Here is a 24982-nt window from a genome sequence, read left to right as displayed (position 1 = left end):
CCCGGAAAACACCTTGGGTTGTAATAAGCTTCATTTAAGTCCATGATATGACGCAGGTGCCATAAAATCCAACATAATTTTGGTCTATATTAACAGAAAGATAATTTTCAGACCACCAGCAAAATCAGACCGACGAGTCTCACTCTGCCTCTGAGGTATGGGATAATTCTGGCCACCCCATCTCATGAAGACCCTGACAAACTAGAGCCTTCAGAAGACGGAGGGACCAGATGGGGAGGGGATCAGAAGCCATCTCATTCTAGAATCTGCGGAAGGGGCTGAGCAAGCCTGACCCGAATCAGGGAGGTCCAAGAGAGGATATGATAGTTCCCAAGTCTATGAAGGGCTGTTGACAAGAGGGAACAGAACGATTCTGTGGTGCTTTGAGGGCACTACTGTAACCAGTGGGTAGAAGCGAAGTTACAGAAAGGTCAAACTATACATGTTGTATGACGGAACATGACTACAACTGCATGACAATGGAGCAGGCTGGCAAAGGAGCAGAAGCAGCAGGAAGTCAGATTTGATGACTTTACCGTCTCGTGAGGCCAAGCCTCACAAGGTCTCCGCTTACCCTTCACTCACACTCTGCCACTGTGGTGGACTATCTGCAAAGACGGCCACCAATGATTCCCTCCACCCCTGTCCAGGCACGCTACTGCACCCATCAAGAGGCGGAGTCCAATTCCCCTTCCCTGGAATCTGGACTGGCCTTGATGTGCTTTGATCAATTAAATGTGGAAAAAGTCATGCTGTGCTAATTCTAGGCCTAGGCCTTAAGAAGCCTAGAAGCTTCTGCTTTTGCTCTCTTGGGATCAAGCTGTCATATAAAGAAGCTTGGAGTGGATTACTGAATGATGATGTACCATGTGGAAAGAGAGAGAGGAGAGAAGACAGAGACCCAGCCATTGCAGCCGACTCAGATAAGATGCCAGTCACGTGAGTGAGGCCTTCTTGGATGTTCCAGCTCCCAGCCAAATAAAGCCTCATGAGTGATCCCAGCTAACACCACACGGAGCAGAAAAACCATCCAGCTGAGCCCAGCTAGCCCACAGAATCATAAAAAATAAGAAGTCATCATTTTAAGCCACTAGTTTTGGTGGGGTTTGTGATACAGCACTAGATAGCTGAAATAGCCACTTAAGGTGGCCATATTTTGTGCTGTGTGACAGTACCTTCCTGCACACAGTGGACTGAAGCAGGGAGAGAACGCAATCCTAGGGGACTTAATACAAGAGAAGGCTTATAACTTTAGGATCGCTGGTCTGGAGCTCAAAGGAAAGGCTGAGCCAATCAGATTTCCCCTCTTCGGAATGTGAAGCAGGAAAGACGAATAGATTGAGCACTGGAGATAAAACCTTCTCAGGTACAGTCAGGGCCAGACCAAGGCAAGACCAGGTTAAAAAGCAGCAGAAATTACAAGTGGGCAGAAGAAGCTGCTGGTAGAGGGCGAAGAATGGAGTCAACGACCATGGGCCCACAGAGAGGAGAGCACCTCAGGCACCGGGCTTCCTGACCACTTCCTAATCCCCCGAGGCTGGACTGTAGCTCCCAGTCTCAGAGTTCCCCAAGATCCTTGTGCCTCTCACGCTCCCTGTGTAAGCCCGCATCTCTCCCCCTCCTCTGTGAGCCACCCTGAGTGAGCTTCTGCTCCTTATAACCAGAACAGACCCACTAAAACAGAACTCTGCTACTGTGAAATTCCACCATTTTAGGAACGATAATAAATAGAACAGCGAAAATTATCACCAGTATAGTGAATATTTTAGCAAATGGAAAATAAAGGGAGAGGAACTTCTTGATTAAGCTGGTGGGTTGAAAACGCATTACAGAATTTCCTTCCCACACGCCTGATGAAATGAGCAGAAAGAGTAAAATTGGCAAAAACAAAAACAAAAAACCACACGCAGCAACCAAACAGAAAAAAAAAGGGTATAAAAATTTAACAAATTTCTAAAACTCACCAAATTCATACTAGCAATTCACACAAATCCTGAAAATGCTAACAGCCAACCAAACTGGAGAGGTGCAGACTGAGTGAGTGGTCTTCTCTTTTTACCTGTTTGATGGAGCAGAGAGGTGATGGGACAGAGGGTGGGAGGAGAGAGGTGACACAGGTAAGCGAGAAATGAGGCTGACACACAACTAGAAAACTAGACACACTACATAAAATAATGATTTTCAGATAGTGCAAGACAGACTCCTGAAAGAAGGATGCAAATACGCAGGTCACTGCTTGGAGAGATTCCAGGCTGCAGGACAGAAAGACAGAACCCAAACAAGCCCAGCGGCCCCACTGAGCTGAGGAGACAGAGTCTGGAGCTCAGGGAGGCCAAGGCGGCTAGAACGTGAGGGGCAGAGTAGTGGGGCAGGGAGCTCTGAAACAGCTATTGTAAACGTATTATGTGTGCTCAAGAAGGAAGAGGATATGACGAGCACAAAGAGGAGAGAAGTGAGAAATTTGAAATAAAAAATACACTGTGTAGGGTTAATGGCAGATCAGATGCTGTGGAAGATACAGCAATACTGCTTGAAGACAGAGCAATGGAAACTATCAAAAATTTTTTTAAAAACACAGAAAAAAGACCTAAAAACAAAGGAATAGTGTATCTGTGACTTGTGGAATAATATCCAGCATTATATATGCATAATTGGAGTTGCAGAAGGGGAGGAGAGAAAGAGTAAGACAGAAAAAAAATACATAAAGATAACAACGGCTGAAAATTTTCCAAGTTTGATGAAAACCATCAACCCAAATATCCAATAATCTTAACAAACCCTAAGCAGAAGAAACATAAAGAAAACTACACCAAAGCCCATGCCGATTTTTTTAAAAGCTAAAAAACCCTCTCCAAAACAAAAAGACACATAACCTCTATACACTTACTAAACTGGCTAAACTGACAATAGCAAATGTTGACGAGGATGTGGAGTAACTGGAACTCACAGAACACTGCTGAGGGGAATGCAAATAAAAGTTTGTAAAGCAGTGTGGCAATTTTTTATAAAGTCTGACATACACTTACCATATGACCCAGCAATTCCACTCATAGGTATTTACCCAAGAAAAATAAAGACATATGTCCACACAAAGACTGGTATGTGAATGTTCACTGCAGCTTTATTCATAATAGCTAAAAACTGGAAACAATCCAAATGTCCATCAACTGGTGAATGTGTAAACAAAGTGTGGTACATCCATGAAATAGAATACCATCCATCAATAAAAAGGAATGGATCACTGAAACACACATCAACTGGATGAATCTCAAAAGCATTATGGTAAATGAAAGGAGCCAGGCACAAAGACCACATACCATACATACAAGTCCATTTATATGACATTCTGGAACAGGTGAAACTAGAGAGACAGAAATCACCTCAGTGGTTGGCAAGGTGGAGGAGTTTACTACAAAGGGGCACAAGGGAACTTCCAGGGGTGATGGAAATGCTCTATCATCACTGTGGTGGGGTTGCATGACTATATACATTTGTCAAAATTCATTGAATTGTGCAGTTAAAATTGGTGAATTTTATTTTATGTAAATTATACCTCAAAAAAGTTGACCAAAAAAAAAAAAAAACGAGAGAGAGAGAGAGGGAGAATGATGCTGACTCTCTAATGGGAGTAAAGTCTTGAGGGCTGGCTTCTGAATTAAAGAAGAAATCAGAAGCCTGTGGGAATGGATTACATCCTCGCCCCAGTGATGCAGCAGAAACCCCAGAACAGGACATTTACAAACTCTGAGAAAGCTGGATCCAAATCTCCAAAGAAAGGCTGCCTAAGACCCCAGCGGAGATTTCTCTCTTCTCTCTGCCATTCCCTTAGGCTACAGAAAAGTGAGGTGACTTCTTGGACTGGCGGTCACAGTGAACCAATTTAAACATTGAGCTTATACCGAGCAACATGGGAATTACAATCTTGGGACCAAATGGGAATATTTAAACGTGGACAAGGGAAAAATAACAATATGCCTAACTCTCCACACAGAAATATTAGAAAGTGCTAACATTCTCATCTTTCATAGCAGAAGCTCAACCAACAAAGCTTACAATTGAAATGTGTAGCTTTAAAAAACAACAAAATGACTCCTATTAACATTTCTCATTATCTTTTTTCTTAACCTCAGAGGGATTTTATAGGAAATAAATACTTAAGAGTAAAAATTGTTCAGCAATTTAAATGAATTGCTAAATGGCTTCTTTATGGTTTCCTTTATTCTGTTAAATTAAGTGAAACTGAGTACTTTTTAAAAAAATTAAAAAGAACAATTACAGTAGGATTCTATCTACTGACACCTTACGTCACAGACTCTGAGACACTAGTGCTTGTGAGATGCACCACTATTTTATATACTACTCAGAAAGGTCACTGCCAATTTAACTAGGAAACGAGGCAAAGATGCCACTAATTATAAGATACATACCAATTTCAAAATATGATAAAAAGGTATGACTCAGAATCAATAAAATATATCTCCCTCCCTCCCTCCCTCCATCCATCTATATGCATATAAAAGGTTCCTGGAATAAGGTCACCTACAGTTAATAAGTCATTTCTCAAAGGGAGGATCTGAGGTCATTTTAAAACTTTTATCTTTTCTACATCACAAAAAGTTCTTTATCATGAAGATGCATTTACAGGGGCCGGCCCGGTGGCACAAGCGGTTAAGTGCGTGCGCTCCGCTGCTGAGGCCCAGGGTTCGACCGTTCAGATCCCAGGCGCGCACCGACGCACCACTTGTCAAGCCATGCTGTGGCGGCGTCCCATATAAAGTGGAGGAAGACGGGCATGGGTGTTAGCCCAGGGCCAGTCTTCCTCAGCAAAAAGAGGAGGATTGGCAGATGTTAGCTCAGGGCTGATCTTCCTCACACACACACAAAAAAGATGCATTTACAAAAACAAATGAATGATTTTTATTCAATGAAAAAAAGCGACTGGAAGTAAATATGCCAAGATGTTAACAGTGAATCATTCTGGGTGTGGTGATCACGGACAACATTTCCCCTTTGTTCATTTCTGTATTTTATAGCAACTCTTAAAATTGAAAAACTAAACAATGCAAGGAAAGATTCATAAAAACTGGGATGGACATCCTTAGATGAAAGGAGTTTATGGCAGGGTGCCTCCTCTTGGGGTGACCTGTCATCCCCGTTTGCCTGGGACTGTCCCGGTTCTCACACTGGAAGCCCTACGTCCCGGGATGACTGGTCACTGTGTCCTTTATTGTTCACTTGAGTGGGGTGATACACAACGAAGGATACTTTTGATTTGATTCTAGAGCGGTGGTACTCGATTTTTTTAGGGTGCCTCAGAATACCCTGAGGAACTTGTTGAACAAGCAGATTCTTGCGTTCCACCCCTGGCAATTCTGCTCCAGGAGGTCCAGGGTGGGGCTCAGGAGACTGCATTTTAAGCACTCCAGGTAATTCCCATGCCTGGCCTCAGGCTCCAGGGCTCCCTCAAGCACCTCCTCCTGTCCTCCACCTCCTCTCTCCATCCCCCAGTGTCATCTGAAACCTTCCCCAAGCCTCTGTGCCCACTACCAGGGCACCTGCTGCCTACTGCACACTGCACATAGCCCTGGAGGGCTACCCCCTCTCCAAGCTCCGCAAAGAACCAGTGGTGAAAGAACTCAAGGGTCCTGTCCCCTCCAGAAAAGGCTGGGAGCTTAACTCAGACCCAAACTCATGTCCCAGACTCTGGGGGCACGGACTCTTCTAATGGAAGTCTAAACCTGTGAAATACACAGAAATGAAAAAAGCCCTTCCAGTATACAGAAACGACACACACATCTCCCCAATTCCTCCCCATTCCTCGCTTAGGTTCTCCATACTCCAACACAATCTACAGCAAATGTTATCCTGGAAATTTTAAAAAGATCAATTATCCTGTCCTATACATTTGTTTCCATTTGGACATAAGTCTGAGGTGTTAATTCTCTCTCCTGGATGTAATTCAAAAGAAAATAGGTTTCCTCAGTGTAGCTATTTCATTCAATTACTTATTTTTAAAATCTGGTCCATCACTTTATGTCAGCTGGTTTTCATTAATATGTGCACCAGGCTCTCATTTTCTGTGGATTTTTGCCCAGTGCTTCTCAAACTTTAATGTGCATAAGAATCTCCTGGGATCTTGTGAAAACGCACAGTCTGATTCAGCAGGTCTGGGGTGGGGCCTGGGAGTCTGCATTTCGAACAAGCTTCCAGGTGACGCCCAGGCTGCTGGTTTCCAGACCACACATGAGTAGCAAGGATAGCTGACAGATGAAAGTTTGGTGTCTAAGTCTATTTTTCCCTATAATAAAATAAAAGCCAAATGAGCATTTGTTCCTACCACAGGGACAAAAAACTATTGTGCTATTTTTTCCTGAGGTTTGCAGGAAATTTGTAGCATACCCTTCACCTCTGATCGCAAGTGAGTCGGCAAGTTGTAAAGCCAAATTCTTTTTCATTGTAAATTTTATGTCTGCTGTTTACTGGACTGCAAACAATCAGAGTTAAGTACTAAGCAGGAGATCTAGAGATTAAAAAAAATACATGTGTAGGAAGGGGAGCGTTTGAAGAAGAAAATGATTTTAATTATAAAAATGAGTAGGATTTAACGCGAGAAAATGCAAGTCGGCTAGCTCTGGAAGAGCGACTTTTTATTAAATCAAATCAGAAAACTGTTGTCAGCTCAGGGATGGATCTTTTAACTTGAAGAGGAACAGAGAAATTAAAAGAGGCAGCTGTGATCACGTCTTGACAGTTTTGAATTCACCCGAGGAGCAAGTCTGGAGGGTGAATACCAGAGAGTGATTTTACATTTCACTGTCCAAGACCTGGAGTGAAATAGTGTTTCTGTGTCACAGGGAGAAACGGGACAAAGCACAGCAAAAGGCCACCAGTGATCGTGTCTGAATGGTGGGACTAGGGTTGCCTTTGATTATGCTATTTTGACATTTTCTACACTGAAAATATATCACTTTTATAATAAAAGTTAATTTTTTTTAAAGGGTCATGCTGAGATAGATAGAAAGACAGATGGAAGGAAAGGAGGGAAGAAGGGAGAGAGAGAGAGAAAGAAATCAACAGATAGATATGGATGACTTTTTCCCTTGAAGGATAATTTCTTTCAAATGGCAATTCCTTACCTATTTCTTTTAATTATGCCCCACACAATTCTTTCCTATTTTATTCTGGGATCATATTAATATTAAGGCTGTGATTATACTTTAAAGTGTTAAATGAAATCTGAGTAACTAAAATCTTTAAATTCCCCATCATTCCTCTGTAATCAATACTTTCTATTTCACATGTAGCAACTGGCATTTATGAACTTTATATCCTTCAAGGATGAAACGCCAGCTCCTTTTCCTTCCCACCAGAATCTACAATGTGCCAGCCATCACAGTCCCCTGTTCTCCCTCCGAGCCTCCTGCCCAGCTCTCATGCTTGCAGACTCTCCGGAGGGCAGACAGAGTTGTCCCGGATTTCTGTGACCACGCTACAGGCTCAAGTGCTGATGAGGTACACTGCAGGAAATGTTATCCAGACAGGAAGAAACATGCTGAAAAAGATGGCAAAATCACTAGCATCAGAAACAACTTGGCTAGATACCTTTAAGATGGTGATATTCCAAGTGAAGCTCTCCACCGCTTTTTGCAGTTTTCGTTCCTTCAAACCTTCCTTGGTGCCTATGCTGTGCAAGTGTTCATGGAATTCCATGGCTGAAAGAAACAGAAAGACAAGGCATTTTACTTCCCCATCCAATCTGTGGTAATGAACTGGCAATATTTATTTTTCTAGGTATAGCTAAAACGATTCCAATCTCCAATGGAATTTCGTAAATGTGCCTATTTAAGAATGTAATAATGGGGGGAAACACGGAAAATTGACGGTATCAACAAGGCGGAAGGCATCTTAGAGGTCAGCGATCGTTCCTCATGGTTTTGAAGGGAGAACAGGGATCATTTGCATTCTCATTTTAGAGATGCTCATGGTCTGAGGCTCAGCAAGGTTCAGAGACTGAAGCCTGATGGAGGGAGCAGGAGAGAGAGCTGGGACAAGAACCCAGGTCTTTGGAATCGCAGAAGGCAGATTTCAGCTCCGCTGAGGACACAATGCTGGCAATTAGGGATGAAAAGAACGCAAAGTAATGTATTTCCTGTCACAGGAAGAGTCAATCTGAGGTCAGATTCCAGGCCATTGTTAAGGGGAGAGGATGGGGAGAAAGACCATGAACTCTAACTGGCATTTGTATCATGACTCTTTATTATAATTTACATAATCAAATGAATATTCTCTACTGTCTTTCAAAATAGTCTCTAAGAGGCTCCTCAGGCAGCAACCCTGCAATAATGCAGGAGTGAGATGATGGGCCTTCTATTGGTTTAATGTCATAATAACTCATGGATTTCTTACATATTCATGGCAGACAATTATCCCGTCTCTGGCCAATGAGAACCCTTAAGACAGGTTCTTACGTCCTTTTGAAATGACCAGTTAGCATTTGATCTGTCCCTGGCTTTCCGGCACAAGATCTTCTAGACTCACCAAGTACATTTCCCATCTCAGACCTGAACCCAGGCCTTTCTCCAAGGACCTCCAGATTCTTTTAGTGGGAAGTGATGTTTAAAGGCAAAAATCTGGGTGCTACGAGTGCTCATTGTTACTGAGTTTTCTATGCCTTTTCATTGGACAGACCTCAGACGTGTATTTTTTTTTAAAAAAGGAAAGAATAAGAGCTTATTAATACTTCTAATTCAAATTTAAGTGTATAGGGTTTTTACATAATTTTTTAAAACTTGATGCTTGTTTCTTATCTCTTAGGTAGAAAATCTTAATTCCTAACCACATCAACATAACTATTAATAGTAAGACTGCTGAATCCAATTTAAACTCTCCTTGCATTTACTTTTGTCCTTAGAGTGTATCTCATTGAGAACGTACAGTAAAAACATTATGTCATACAGTAAAATATTATGTCCTAAGGTCACTCAGAATAATTCTTTTCTCTACGTGGTTATGTCACTAACAAAGTACAAAGAGGTTCATTTGTCTCTTTTTTGTCATTCTGTGTGTGTGGTGAGGGCAGTGATTTTTGGATATAATTTGTTTTATGATTATGACAAAAGTTTACATGATTCCAAAGTCAAACCACATATCAAGGTGTAGGCAGTTAAGTCTTGCTTCCTTCCTGGTCTCCTCTGTCCCAATCCCTCCCTTCCCCTATACATTTTTATTAGTTTTTGATTTATCTTTCTATTGCATTGTTTCCCCTTGAAAATATAAGCAAATGTGTACATATATCCATAATCCTCCCTTTCTTGCACAAAAGGTAGCATACTATGTACATTGTTCTGTGCCTCACTTTTTGTTTTTCCCCCCATTAACTACCCGATCACTCCGTGTCAGTGTACAGAGCTCCTCCTGACTCTTAACAGCTACACAGACTCCACTGTGTGATGAACCAGCATGTTAGGGACATTGGGTTGTTTCAAATCTTTTGCTATTACAAAGAATGTGGAACAGCTGTAATTTTTACAAGACGTTTCCTGTGTTCTTTTGTACACTTCTACTGTTGTAGAGCAGTAGGGCATTCCAGAGAGTTGGGCATTCCAATTTTCAACTCCATTTCTATGCAACATCATTTCAAAGCAACTCTTTATACAATGATTGACAGCAACTTTACTCCATCATGTCTTTAAACAGTAAGCAAAAGCTGACACACATATGATAAATATAGCAAGCTGCCAACTTAGTCTTTTTTCTTCTTTCTGTATTTTTTTCCTCACTGAATAGGAACTATTGTCCTGATTCCTGTCATGCTAATGAGGCTTAATAACCTCACTGGTTTCAAGAAAGAATAGTAATTAGTAAAATTCATTACATTGTCTAGGAAACTACCACACTGACCACTTTCCTTTTCTCCAACCTCACTTTTGTCAATGACGGTACTTGAGAACATCCCAACTTGATTAACTGACCCCTCCACCCCAGTGCTGGTGACCTGGCTCAGACAGTGGGCCGCACCCCCTGTATCTAGTTCTGACTTTCCCTGGATGTGCTGGAGCGTTAAACCACACCCTCACTCACACCCACACCGTGCCCACACCCACCCACCCACTTTCTCCCTGGTCACCTCTGGGAGACTCCCTGCAGCATGCTGTGATGACTCAGACTGACTTCCTAGAACAGGGCCATGTGAGGCCCTAATGGTTAACCCTGATGTGCTGGCCTTTCTGTTAGGATTTAATACTGGACTTCAGCAAGATCTGATTTCAGGACATGTGTCTTTAATACTCATCCTGTCTATGTTTCTGGCAGTCAGGAGGCACTTTAGTTTTATAAGTATCACCAAGGCTTGGCAGATGGAATTCATGACTGGAACATGGGAAAGAGAAGAGACACAGGGAAGTCGTGGGGGAGCAGCTCTCTGTAAACAAGAAGGTATACAACTACATGGTCTTCCAGGTGCAGAGGGAAAGAAACTGGGAAGGCAAATGGAAGTGATATTAATGTGGGACTACACACTACAAGGGCCTGACCAGATATGGGCTCTTTATGACACTTTTTTATTACAAATTTCAAAACTGGCACAAGGGTGGGATACGACAATACTGGGGGATTTCTCACCACCCAGGTATCATCAGCTTGGAAGCCTCACTCCACTAGAGGTGGAGTGTTTATCTTGCCTTGCTGAACATTTGACCAGCTTACTAGGTGATCACCTCGCTAGGTAACATTTCATCATCTCACTAGGTGATGATCTTACTAGGCAACGAGGCCACGACAGGACCTGCTTCCCCGGGCTTCATTCCAACTGACAAGTAGGAACCTACAGACCAGACCAGCATGGGAGAGCAGAAGAAGGGAACGCTGAGCTTGGACAAACATCTATCCCAGGTTCTGAGGAAGTAGCTTTCAGAAAGTTCAGAAAAACCCAGGACCAGAGCCGGTAAAAAGATACCCTGCTTGAGGAGGACTGAGGACTTGAGGAAAAATCGTTAAGATGATGAAAAATGACAGTGGTAAGGACGAAGCAGGGGGGCATTTGCAGAGACAAGCTCAGCTGTCTGAAAAGTTCTTATTTGACATGTCTATCAAAAAGTGAGACTAGACAATTCCCTTTTATCTTCCCCTTCTTAAAATATCTGTATTTCAATAAAAGTCCACAGGGAAATGCAAAATGTATTATTAATGAAGTTCTTTAAAAAAGGAGCACCAAAAAAAAAAGGTGATAAGTTGAAAACTGGAAAAATTATGTTAAAAACATAAAACTCAAGGGGCAGGCCCAGTGGCATAGTGGCTAAAATGTTCGTGTGCTCTGCTTTGGTGTCGCCCAGGGTTCGCAGGTTTGGATCCCAGGATCTTACGCACCGCTTATCAAGCCATGCTGTGGTGGCGTCCCACATACAAAATAGAGGAAGATGGGCACAGCTATTAGCTCAGGGCTAATCTTCCTCAGCAAAAAGAAGAGGATTGGCAATGGATGTTAGCTCAGGGGCCAATCTTCCTCACCCCCCCAAAAAATATGTATATATAAAACTCAAAATTTTAGGGGCTGGCTTGGTGGTGTAGTGGTTAAGTTAGTGCACTCTACTTCGGGAGCCTGGGGTTCAGAGGTTCAGATCCAAGGTATGGACCTACATACCACTTATCAAGCCCTGCTGTGGCAGGCGTCCCACATACAAAGTAGAGGAAGATGGGCACGGATGTTAGCCCAGGGCCAATTTTCCTCAGCAAAAAGAGGAGGATTGGCAACAGATGTTAGGTCAGAGCTAATCTTCCTCTCTCTCTCTCTCACACACACACACACACACACACACACAAAATATATATATATATAAAACTCAAAATTGTAAAAAGTGACCAAGACTATCAGTCCCATTGTTATTTATTTCATCGTTTGGTGTGCTGCATAACACACCTGTTTCTTCAAAAAGATTTTTATATTATTAACTTACAGACTGATCTTCACAAACATTCTGCTAATTCACTGATTCGAAGCATATGTTGATTTTGTTTTTTAAGGAAATAAAAGGATTCTCACCTTGCTTGGCCTGTACAGCATGGCTGTACCTTTCACTGCTCCCCTGTGACATGCAAAGCCCAGGGTAAGGACTGGGGGCACACAACCAAGGCAAGCACAGGCAACCTGCTAGACGGTTTACCTATATTATGTAAGAAAATTGGAGAGGCTACAGAACTTTCCCACAGAAATGGTCAAGAAGGACTTGAATATTGGTTTGTCCAAGGCTGATGTCCCAAGGTTTCCCAACTACCATGCATTATTTCTAAAAAGAGTCCCAGTCCCTAATATGAGCTCATGACAGGGTTCTGAGTACCTAATAGTTATGCTGTGAGGTGGAACACTGTAAGGGCTCTGGGACAGGCACTGACCCAGTTCTAAGGGAATACGAGGGAGAGAGAGGAGATTATGCATTTGAACTGGGTCAGTCCATATATAACAAGGAAATCTAATTATATGTCTAAGATGCAAACTGCATCATTCCCTTGCTACTAAATTACCAGGAAATCTATTCTAACATGTCACAGGAGGTCTTTTCGGTTCTTTTCGTCAACAATGAATATAAAGAACTTGTCTGGGTTAGATGTTAAGTAACTTTCTCCTATTTTCCAAATTATTTTCAGCACAGAAACATTAACCCAATGAAAAGGTCCTTATCTTATTAAGAAACTTAAAAGCAGTATCTCTGGAAGTCATACCATTCTGTCTAAAGAGCAGAGTGAGTTTTAAAGGAGCTGGTAAAATTAGATAAGTAAAAATTTTAAGACTGTCACCACCTCCCCCTGCCCTCCACCAAGAAGTCAAGTTATTCTTGTTTTAATAGTCCTTGTTCTTTAATTACAGTTGGGGGTGGTAGGGTTAGGAGCTAGAGGAAGGTGAACAGATTCGGAGCTCCCACCCCCACCGTGGGGGTGAGGATGGGGCGTTAACCGGTGCTGGGAGGAGCCCTGGGTGGACAAGGAGCTGGTGTGAACCTGTGACTGCAGATGAACAAGCAAAAGGGGAGGCTGGGAGACCAGTTAGGAGGCTGTTACAGTAATCTAGAGAATTTTAAGAGCACGTGGTCTTGACTGTTGGAGAGAGCGTGTTAGAATGGTAACGTGGCAAGGAATTTGGGGGAGCTTGTAAGAAGATCATGGGGACTGGCTTCACAGAGAAGTCACGTGGAGACAGCAGGGTAGATCTCAAACCTCAGTGTACAACAGAATCCCTGGAGGTGCAGATCTGAAATGCAGATTCTCTGCCTCTCCCCTGGGATTCTGATTCAGAAGGTCTCGGGTGGTCCCAGACATGGACATTTTTAGCAAGCATCCCAGAAGACTTCCATGCAAGAGGGCTACTAGGGATCACTCTGAGGAAAAAGCAGACTAGGAGGATGGGGACATCCTCAGAGAGACTGAACGTCATGATGAAGATGTACAGCATGTCCAGAAGTGTTAGAGGAGTATTTCAGGAAACCTAAGAATTACAGTACCGCCAACTCTGTCTATCCTAAAAAAGGAGGGATGAAAGGAAGGAAGGAAGAAAGGAAGGGGGGGGAGAGAGAGACAGAGACAGAGACAGAGAGGGCAGGAGGGAGGGAGAGGAGAAGGTAGGCAGGCAAGACAGTCAAGACTCAACGTTTTCTTTTTTAATGACTGGCCCAGCTCACATATACAAATATTTATTTATTTTGTTTATTTTGAACAAGATTTTTTTCCCCTATGTTTTCTAGTTTCACTTTTATTTAAAAGGATCTAACATGAAATTTAATCAGAAATATTTACTTGGAGAGGTAAAACTGAACTATTATCTAAGATTCCTTCAACATGTAGATTTTTCAGAATAATTCTTTGTTTTTGTAATTAACAGTCAATATCCATAATATTAAGATACAAAAGGTCTCATCATTTTGGATAATGAAAGTAATTCTTGATGCTTGAAGTAATAACACTAATTGGTCAGCCATTAACATTTACTGATCACACACCATGTGTAGGTCATTTGACTATATGCTGTGTTGAGTCCTACGACTTAAATATGCTGAACATTCTGTAAAAAGCTACAGATTTCTAGAAGCATGGGAACTAGTGCTATCAGCTCACTGACAACTCTTTCATTAAAAAATCTTTATAATTTTGTTCTGGAATACAATGGCTGAGTTTAGAGGCATTAGCACAGGAAATAGGGCAACAGTATTAAAATGATGATGTGAGAATACACATAAAAATTGCTGCTTTTTAAAATTCGATGCCAAAATAAATTCTGTAGGTGCAATATCAAATCAGGACTTTTGTACTAGGAAACACACTATGTATGGGAGATTTAGTAGGCATATAGGGACTATATATTATAATGTAAAACTTTAAAGAATAAATCACAAACATCTGGTAACGTAAGATTAGATTATTTAATCTTACAAAATAACGTAAAAATAACAAATCTGACAAGTTTAAAGTTCTGAAAACCTGAGAAAAGTCCATCCTGTGTCTTCACTTAAGTGACCAGACAGAAAATGAGAAGATAGTAAACACCTCCTATGGTGGAGTTGATTGCCCCTGCACCTGTTACAAAACCGTAAGCAATTATATTAGAAAGTGACATAACAAGAAGACAGGGAGTCCTGTACGATTTCCTGTGGCTGGCCTCAGTGTCCTCAATGAAGCGAGAGGAAAGCTGAACTCTATTAGAGAAAGGCTCTCTGCTTAGCTCCTGTCCTCAGCAGATGTCGACCAGACAGAGCCCAGGATGCAGGGCACGTGAGCAGCCAGCACGGCCCATCATGACCTTAGGATGCCGGCGAGGCCTCAGGATGTCTTTGCCTCCCATTACTCCGTTCAGAAACAAAACCTGGCCACTTCTGCTGGCCATTCCTCTGGTCAGCTTACACAGGTTAGTTCTACCTCCTGCCTTCTCATTAACTACACTATTCATGCCACTGATATGCAATTATCCCTTTGTATTTACACAAAGTAAATATCTGACTTTTTTGCACGTTCCTAGTTTACTAATTATCAATGTGTCTTTTATCTGCCTGTCTATATTGCCAATATTTCTACTGTGGGAAGGGACTGTTCATTTATATAGGTGCTGTGCCTAGAAGCAGCCCTCACAAGCAGGCTTTTAATAATGCCCGTTAAGTGGAGCCTTGTAAATCTTAAAGGATAAGAAGATGCAGGAGAACTGCCCAAACCAGCTTCTCCTGAGGAGGTAAAAAGAACAGAACACTGCCTCTGTCATTCTCTCAGCGAGTGGACACCACCAAGGGGTGTCCCACACGGGGCCCTGTGGGCATTGTGGGAAGATGCATACCAAGGCGGCTTTCTATGGAACCTCCATTTCTTCATCTGTGGCATTCAGGGCTGACACATGGTTTTCCAGCTCTAAAATAACAACTATTTTTCACTGATAAATTAGAGGTAAGAAAAAACCTACATACTTCTGAAAATAATTAGAATTTTATTGATCCTCAGAAAATTTCTTTTGCAGGACCATCTGTAAAATCAATATTCAGAAGTTTCTAACTTACAGATTTAAGCTAAGAGAACACGGCTCACATGGCCCAAGCACTGCCTAGTGGACTTGGGGAGTGCTACCAGGCAGACGCTGGGGGGAAGCGAGAGGGAGGCAGGTTCTTGATTGTGTTGCGGCTGCTGCTGCTGCGTAGTGACAAGAATCCCCACTGCGAAAGCAATCTTCAGGTTCAGAAATAGAAACCAGGCCAATAATAATGAGGGAATGAGAAGTGGGATTGTTTTTCTTTCAAGAACAAATTCTATTTCCCTCTATGTTTCCAGTATCTTCCAAATACTATGCTAACACATTTTCATCATAAATTTGTGTATTTTAGAGCCATGTGTAGTTTTTCACATTATTTTGAAATTAGTTGTTTAACAAAATAATTGTATTTTTTCTATTAGTCAATATCCCAGATACTAGTCTGATTTAAACCCACTGGCATTATAAGAGCCTCATATAAAGTGTGGCCTTGCCCACGTTTTCTTTAAAGGCAAAATGTCACATTTTGGGGCAACTATTAACAAGGTAGGGGAAGAAACCAGGAATCCTTGATTGTACTACGACATTGCCATCCAAGTAAGACGAGGTAACAGTTAATTCTGGCCTAAGAAATTGAAATCTTTGTAAATTTTGGTAAACTACATTTGAAAACCAATACTAATTAGGTTAATAATCCTCTGAGAAGTGTGACATTATATGATTGCAATGTGCTATATTATTTAACAGTCAAAATACACAGAGTGTTTAAAGGCATTAAAAGTTGGAAGTCTGTGAACATATTACACAAATCCAATGAAATGCACAGGAACGTGGATTAAAGCCTGGGGTAACTGATGTGCAGAAAGCAGTGAATGGCCCTGTCTCCTAACATAGATCTGGCTGCGCCTGCTGTGGCTGCTCTCTTGCTAAGAGGATTGTCTCTGAGCCTTGGCTGCTCTGGGCCAAAGAACTACAACTGGGTTCCTCCAACTCCATGACCTCAAGTTTCTGTTCCTAGGGAAAAGGTGTGGGTTATTTTTCTTCTGGATGTTAACCAAGGCAAAAATCTGCTCAAATTCCTTTGTGGTAATGAACTTGAGAACTAAGGAAATAAATAGCAGGTCATGAAACAGCAGAGAAAGGACAAATGAAAACCTATACTAGGTGATTTCTACGAGAGTTAGTTCTGTCCTGATCTAAAGTGAGTGAAGACACAGGTCATGTGAACAAAGAACAAGGCTAGGCCATGCGTCCAAGGTGAAGACTGCACAAATCGTTTAGCCTTTCGATTTACAGCTATAATGTTAAATTTTAAAAGTTGGTATGGCCACACAAAAGTATATTATTTGATTTTTACGTAAAGAACTGTATTTTAGGAAGCTATTCCTTCTTTCGATGTCATCTCTCAAAAATCTAAACAGCATAGATTTTTTATATAGGTAGGTGTTGGTTTCATATAGTTTTCCAATTATTATTTCAGAAATACTTTATAAGTTAAATATTTTAAAGTTTTTTTTTGAGAGGCTTAAAGTTTAATGATAAAAAGTGAAACGTAATGCTGATAGATTAAGTATCATGTTTTATAAAAATTAATACACGACTGTAAATTTTCTAAGATGATATAATTAAATTAACTAAGAACATTAGTACAACTGCATATAATGGAATGTAGTGAAGAGAAATTTCCACCTCTATCAAGTCTCCTGCTTCCCATCACAGATAAGCTTAGATGAAAACCAGTTATAAAAATTAAATAAAAATTTAAAAATATGTGATATATACAATACTAAGATATGAAAAAAAGAGGCTTTGCTTTGAAGGGAAGGGGGGCTCAGTTAGAAACATGGCATCGTTTCCTCTTCGACTGAAATGAATGCCATTTATTCTTGCCAAACATAAAGCAGATGACCTTTCAAACATTCTGGTTGGGATTTTTCTCTACCAATCTAAATGATATGAATCTAAAATATACCATGCAGCGCATGGCCAGAAATTTTTAGAAGCAAATATAATTTTAAAAAATACTCATGAGAGATATATTGATCTTAAACTGATATACTTAAAGATTAGTTTTTCAAATCAAAATTTACTTTGCTGTCTAAAGAGCTCTTTTATCACAAACATATCCAGTTTAAAAATATTTTTGTGTGTGCTGAAAATAGAAAACAAAAGCAAAGGGTAAAATCTTTCAAATGGTGACAAAAGAAATATATATTTATAATTTTATTTCAACTTTCCCAAATTAGGTGTAGTGCGATACTTCCTAGAAGGTGGAATTCCATATAACACAGGTCTATCTGGGACCCTATTCAAGAGATCAATTTATCAATAGTATTAAAAGTACCTCAAAATAACATGGTCTGAGCATGTCTTGCGGCACAACCTCAAAGTATCCTGAGAACAAAATATGGATATCTGATCATTTTTTCCAACTAATTTACCTGTAACACCTGTTAAAACATACAGTCTTTGTAAACTATACACTCTGCCCCAAAACTCCAGAGGTCTGAAGTTTGGGTGTGCCACTGACACGTGGGCGTTTACACCATAATCCCCATGGAGACATGGAAATGCCTAATTATCTTTATATAGTTCCAGTTGGTAGTCTCTTTTTCTTGGCCTTCTTCCTCAACATTCTTGGCATTAACAAAAGCCAAATTATTTTAAGATGAATTTTGAGCTGTTAAATCCCACTCCACATGAGGTGGAATAGATAAACCAGGTCTCTTAAACATATCCACGAAACCCAGATGGATGACAAGATCCTGAGATGCCAAATCCACAGGAGCACAGTTCGAGAATGAATTACATGAAGGAGGTTCTCCTTCCTCTGCCAGCAGGCTCCACCTGGGTAAATCTAGGTGAGCTCAAGGTGCATAACTTGTGGTCCTCTGTGGAATCTAAGTACCATGCCACCATTCTAAACACAGGCCACGTGACTCACTTGGGGTGGGATCCTACGAGGAATCATGTGTTTAGCAGGACCCTCCTTACTCCATGTCACTAAAAAAAAGTAAAGAGGCCTTCTTCACCGGACTATACTGAGACTAGTTTTTATACCTGGGACATCTCTGTTTGGATTGCTCCTCTTCAGTGAGTTCTTTCCTCTCCACCACTGTTTGGCATGACCGCCATCACACACCAGGCCCTCGTGACCTCCCCTGTCCACGTCTCCCTTTCTTTTTATACCTCTTCTTATTTTAAATTTTGAACAGATAATATATCATTATGGCTCAACAATTTAAAAAGCATAAACTGGAATACAGAAATTTTCTTTCCCTTCCTCATCTCCCCTCCCACCCGGCAACCGCTGTTATTCCCTCTTAGGTCTCCTTCCAAAGACAGTGACCCACCTGCAAGCACGCAGGGCTCTATTCTCCTGCTAAATCTTTTAAAATAAATATTAGCAAATAGCATACACTGTTTGCTTTGCCTTTTAAAACTATACATACATATATTTACCTATATGTATATGTAAGATCTGCCTCATATATGTATACATATGTAGTGTGTGTGCGCGCAGGTGAATATATATACACACATATATATATTTGTTTATTCTTTTTTATGGTAGCATAATGTTCCATTATATGGATCTATCATAACGTATTTAATGAGGGCCCTCCTATTGAACATTTAGGTAACATTTAGGTTGTTCTCAATGTTACAAAGAGAATTCCGTACACATGTCTTTCCCCCAGGATGTGGTCATATCTGTAGGAGAAACTTTGAAAAAATGGAATTGCTGGGTCAAAGTGTATATAATTTGTAATTCTGCAATGAACTGCCATATGGCCTTCCCCAGGTGTGGACCAAATTTACATCCCCCCAACAATGTGCAGTTATTAGTTTCCCCCACATGCTCACCAATCCCTCACGATCTGTGTGTGACAGAGCTTTGGGGTCTTTGATACAAATGTTTGGATCTGATGCATGAAAAATGGCACCTCCTTGAAACACCTCCTTGACTTGACTTCCAGAAGATGCCAGAGTTCTCCTCCCACCTGTCTGGCTGCATCTTCACCTCCTGTACTTGCTCTTCCACGTCTCCCCGACACGTAAACACGGAGGGCACGGCTCCATCCTCTCTATCCACACTCTCTTCTTAGATGATCTTGATCTCCAACTTAAAAGACTCATCTTTGCGCTTATAGATTCCAAATTCATCACCTCCAGTCTGGACCTCTCTCCTAAACTTTAGACTTGGAAGTCAACGAGGCATATCAAACTGAACATGTGCAAAACCAAACCCCTGACCTTCCCTCTCAAACCCTCTCCTTCCCAGTCCTCTCCATCTCGTAAATAGTAGCGTCCACTTTCCAGCTAAAAATCTTGCAGTCATACTGACTCCCCTCTTTCTGTCCTCCTACCCCACACCCAATCCATCAATAAATCCTGATGGCACGACCTTCAGAATATCCAAACTGTAACCATTTCACATCACCTCCACCCAACCAGGCCAGATCAAGCCACAGTCATTGATGGGGCTGGCCTGTTGCAAACGCCTCCTCGTGAGTGGTCTTCCAGCATCGGCGCTTGCCCCCATCCCTATCCCCAGGCTGACGCAGCCACTCCAGGTCAGATCCTCAGAAAGCCCTCCCATCTAATGAGAGCAGAACCAGCACCCTCACGACGTCTGGCCTGCCCACTGTTAACTCTGGCTCCAGGCTCCCCTCCCCTCGCTCACAGCTCGGAGGCCACACTGGCCTGCTAGTTCCTCCTCTGACACATCAAATGCTCTCACCTCAAGGCCTCTGCCTCGGTGGCCCCCCTTCCTAGGATAATCCCTTTCCATGTGTTTGAAAAGTGTGCTCTCCACCTCCAATCATGTCTGCACAAACGTCACCAGTACACTGAGGTCTTGGCTGAGCACTTTATTTAAAAGTGCCACCCTCTTCCCCCCCCCCAACCCCCCCCAACCCCTTCTCTGCCTTATTGTTTCCAAAACACTCATCACTGTCTGACACACTGTTTTATTTGCTTTTTTGTTTTCTGTCTCCCACAACTAGATTTCAGTGTCATGAAGGCAGGGAATTAGCCTCTGTGTTCATAACTGTATTCCCTGTACCCGGAACAGGTTTGCATCTTTTATAAACGAGGCTGAACATCTTTTCATTTCGTTTTAGAGTCTTCTGAATTTCCCTTATTGCGAACTGTGCTCATACTCTTTGCAGAGACGACAAACATTGGGGTCGCTGGCCTTTTCCCTACCCATTGTAGGAGTTCCTTACATATACGGATAGTAGCCCTTTCTGATATGTAATGCTAACGTTTTTTTCTGTAGTTTTTGTTAAGACTTTGCTTCTGATAGTTTCTGCCACCCAGAATTCTTTTCATGCAGTCTAATGTGTCAAGTTCTGTGGTTTAACGTTATGTTAAAAGCTTCTGGGTTTCTGTTGTTTGCTTGCCTGCATCCGCAGCCTCATTTGCTACTCCCACCTTTGTCACGGTGTCTTTGTCACGGCCGCAGCTAGTGTGGACCTCACGGCCTTGCCTGTACTCTTCTCTCTGCCTGGAATTCCTGTCCCCGCCTGCCTTGCTCCCTGACAAACCTTCTTGACTCAGCTCCTGTTCTAAAACCTGGTTCAATGATCGCCCCTGACAAATCCATCACAGGGTGTGCTGTCACGGCTGCACAGCAGGGCCCTCTCGCTAGTGGATAGAGAACCTGGTGCAGGGGGAGCTCGTCATCCGGCCTGTCTCCAACCCTCGACCTGGAGCCCCCCCAGGGCGGGAAGTGAAGTCCCCAACTCTGTCAGCCTGAGAGTAGGGACCTATTCAATGTCTGGTGAATGAATGAAGGAACAAATAAACGCAGCATTCCATGTTCAATTCAATTCAACGTTTATTTACTGAGTGCAGCTTTGCACCAGGCACTGCTCTTGGCGTTTGGATGCGTTATGAATAAACAGAGATCCCTGCCCTCAAGGAGTTACATTCTAGTTGGAAGAAGACACGCAGTAAGCAACGAACATAAGTAAACTATATGGTAAGTTAGAAGGTAACAGTTGCTATGGAAAAAAGAGAAGCAGGGGCCGGCCTGGTGGCTAGCAGTTAAGTTCGCGTGCTCCACTTCAGCAGCCCAGGGTTCGCAGGTTCAGATCCTGGGCGAGGACAACGCACCGCTTGTAAAGCCATGCTGTGGTGTCCTATATAAAGTAGAGGAAGATGGGCACAGATATTAGCCCAGGGCCAATCTTCCTCAGCAAAAAGAGGAGGATTGGCAACGGATATTAGCTCAGGGCTAATCTTCCTAATAAAAAAAAAAAAAAATAGAGAGAGAAAGCAGGGGCCGGCCTGGTGGCATAGTGGTTAAGTTCGCCTCCGCTTCAGCGGCCTGGGGTTTGTGGGTTCAGATCCTGGGTGCAGCCCTACACACCGCTCATCAAGCCAGGCTGTAGCACCATCCAACATACAAAATAGAGGAAGACTGGCACAGATATTAGCTCAGGGCCAATCTTTCTCGCAAAAAAAAAAAAAAAAAAGAGAGACAGCAGAGCAGGGCCCCGGGATCAGGTGCACTGGGATGCTTTCACACATCGAGGTTAAAATAAAACATCCAGTTCTGAACTACAGACTCGTAATCATAGCCCAGGATTTTCTGTATTTCCTCCTAACCCTTTCTTCCTTAAAGAACTCATCCACCCAAGTGATTCTTCCATTTGGGTGATGCCAATTCTATCCGCAGACCTGACTCCATCCCGGCTTCACTACAGCTGCTTCAACAACTTACTGGCTATTTCCATTTGACCACCTGCTACGGGCTTAATGTTTGCATCCCCCCCAAATTCATATGTTGCAATCCTAATGCCCAGTGTGATGGTATAAGAATGGGGTGGGGGGGAGGGCGCTTTGGTAGGTGCTTAGGTCATGAGGGTGGAGACTTCACAAATGGGATTAGTGTTCTCGTAAAGAGACCCCAGAGAGCTCCCTAGCCCACCCACCATGTAAGGACACAGTGAGAAGGCCCTGCCTGTGAACCAGGAAGTGGGCCCTCGGCAGCCACCACACTGAATCTGCTGGCGCCATGATCTTGGACTTTCCAGCCTCCAGAAAGGTGAGAGAGAAATTCCTGTTGTGTATAAGATATCCAGTCTGTGGCATTTTGTTAGAGCAGCCTGAACGGACAAGATACCATCCTACTGTGATCTCATGCTCACTACACCTAAAACAGACCTTCACAATCAACTTCTTCCTATTCTAAATAGGAAGGCATCCACGTTCCATTGTTGGGAGTAGTATTTGAACATGGAGGGCAAAGGAGAAAGATGAGTCAATCAGTGAGTCCCCAGGCCTGTCCTGAACTATTTAGTGACCCCACTGCCTATAGCAATTTCCTAAAGTGTTCAAGATGTTGACAGAATGTGAAAAAAGGGCTTTATAACCAAACATGTTTGGCAAATGCTGAGTTAAACCAGGGGATATTTAGCATGCTAATGTGTACTGCCAATCTCCAATGGGGAATAAGTTGTGTCATGAAGATTAGGTGATGAAATCCTCTGCCCAAGGAACATGAATAGTATTTCTTGAATCAGGCTTTGGGCTATGTTGGCCCAGAAAATCAACCCCAAACATTTTTATCCTTGAATTTAAAGGCTTCCATCATTTGACCCCACCTGTATTTCCAACCCTAATTTCTGCTGCTTCCTGGAGCAGACATTGCCCTTCAGCCAGGACAACATATTTCATGTGTGTGGAAAGCACACCTTGAGAAGGAAGCCCTCTACCCCTTGGCCCACCTAAAAAGCCCTGTTCCTTCAGCTGTGCTTACAGGGGTCCTGCTTTCCCTCAAGCCCCTAGCTCAAGGCCCACCTCCTTCCCTACCTACAAAACCCTCTGGGCTTGCCCCTTTCTTCAAACTTCATTTGTACCTACTATCTACATCACTGCTTGGTTGGGTTTTATAACCTCCAATGACAGCAGAGACCTTTCACTATTTTTCTGAATCTCCAATAAGTAATTAGTACAACATCTTATCAATGAACACATTCTACAAATGCATGACTGTGTTTTTCCTTTAATATATTAACATGGGTAATGACATGTTTTTGACATGGCACTGACCTATAATGAAAGAATACAGGCTATAGTTGCTTTAAATTCCTTATTCTCATAAGAACATTTATCTCTAAATATTGTTAAAGCATTCTTAGAATGCATTTGTTCACTTTACCCACTATAATCCCTTATTCATATTATATTACAGGATTTGTAGACCATAGAATGTAAGAGCTGGAAAAGCCTTAGAGATCATCTAGGCTATTTACTTCACTTTAGACCCAAGGATATTTATTAGGTTTTATACATATATATATAACCTTCTGCTATTTGTCTGAGAAAGATGATTTAATTTATTTGAGGACTTTACTTGAATTGTAGTTCTTCTCAGCTTTAATAAACAAGTATAATAGAATAATAATTAAAAAATTTTTATGGGAATGCCAGAGTTGAAAGCAGCCCAACTCCTCCCCAGCAGAGCATCTGCTAAGATGACCCTGAGAGCTACTATTTAAGTGAAAAGTGATGCTTTCAGAGACTCTGTGGGTTTACAAAGGAAGGAGGGAGGAAGAAATGACAAGAAGACACAGCTTTGGGGCTTTCTCACAGGATAAGTCCCCCAGTTTCCCTCCTTTGCATTCAGGGCACTGGGGAGATTTCACTAGTGAGAGCTACGTTAGGAGGGAGGAATACACTCCTCGAGGAAGACAACTTGGCTGCCAATTAATCCCTCAAGCAAGTGCATGTTGGAGTCTGAGTGGTCACTTGTCCCTTTGAGGGCCAGAGGAAAGAGGCTCAGAGGTAAGCATGAACCCAGGGGGGCCCTTCTCTGCTCTACTCTCTAAAGAGAGCTTCTCAAAACCTGACTGTGCTCAATCAAATGCAAACTCCTGAGCCCCACCCCAAAGATTCAATACTGGGGGGAGAAGCAAAGAAAGTGCATTTTACACAAGCACCTCAGGAGATTCTGACCACACTCGGAGAAACGCTGTTAGTATGGCAGTCGATGTGGGGATCTTAAAGCCGGAGGGGTGATGGGTACAGGAGACGGCTGGGTGTGGTGAGACAGCAGCTTTCTGGAGACCAGCTGCTTGTTGTGACGCTTCTGCCCTGAGTTGGCCTAGTTGTCACCTTTGTGATCATTCCCTCCACCCTCCCTTATCAGTGACGAAGGTTCCTTTGGGGGGGATTAAAAGGTGGAGGAGGGGTAGGCTGGCCGGCCACTGAAGACCTTGCTACTTCTTGGCTTCCCATGGCTTCACTAATTGTTACTTAACTGAAGTGCCTAGGAGAGGATCAGGTGATTCAACACCCATTCTTTAAGGAGAGGAAAGATGCTGAGGGTTCCAAAGGAGTTATGGGAGTCTGACTCAGGTTTGTGGGTCTCACCTTCAGAGGCCACTCTTCACCTTCAAAGTTAGGCATTCACTTTCCCCCTTGAAACTCATGCTGATGGGCTGCAATTTAGGTGTCCTGTGCCACTGTACGGGA

At 42.4% G+C, this 24982-nt stretch overlaps 1 protein-coding gene across 1 annotated transcript in view; it reads right to left on the bottom strand.

Annotated features, from left to right (window-relative positions):
• PLCL2 (phospholipase C like 2) overlaps positions 1-24982 on the bottom strand; it is a 175921-nt gene that overhangs the window by 10283 nt on the left and 140656 nt on the right. Inside the window, exon 5 of the mRNA XM_014789821.2 lies at positions 7603-7712. Coding sequence (XP_014645307.2) covers positions 7603-7712 — 110 coding nt within the window. The remainder of the gene's footprint in view (positions 1-7602; positions 7713-24982) is intronic.

This window comes from Ceratotherium simum, chromosome 5 (assembly GCF_057802395.1).
Source record: "Ceratotherium simum simum isolate JZ-2026a chromosome 5, ASM5780239v1, whole genome shotgun sequence".
NCBI classification, from domain to species: Eukaryota; Metazoa; Chordata; class Mammalia; order Perissodactyla; family Rhinocerotidae; genus Ceratotherium; species Ceratotherium simum.
This window is presented reverse-complemented; position numbering and strand designations above follow the sequence as displayed.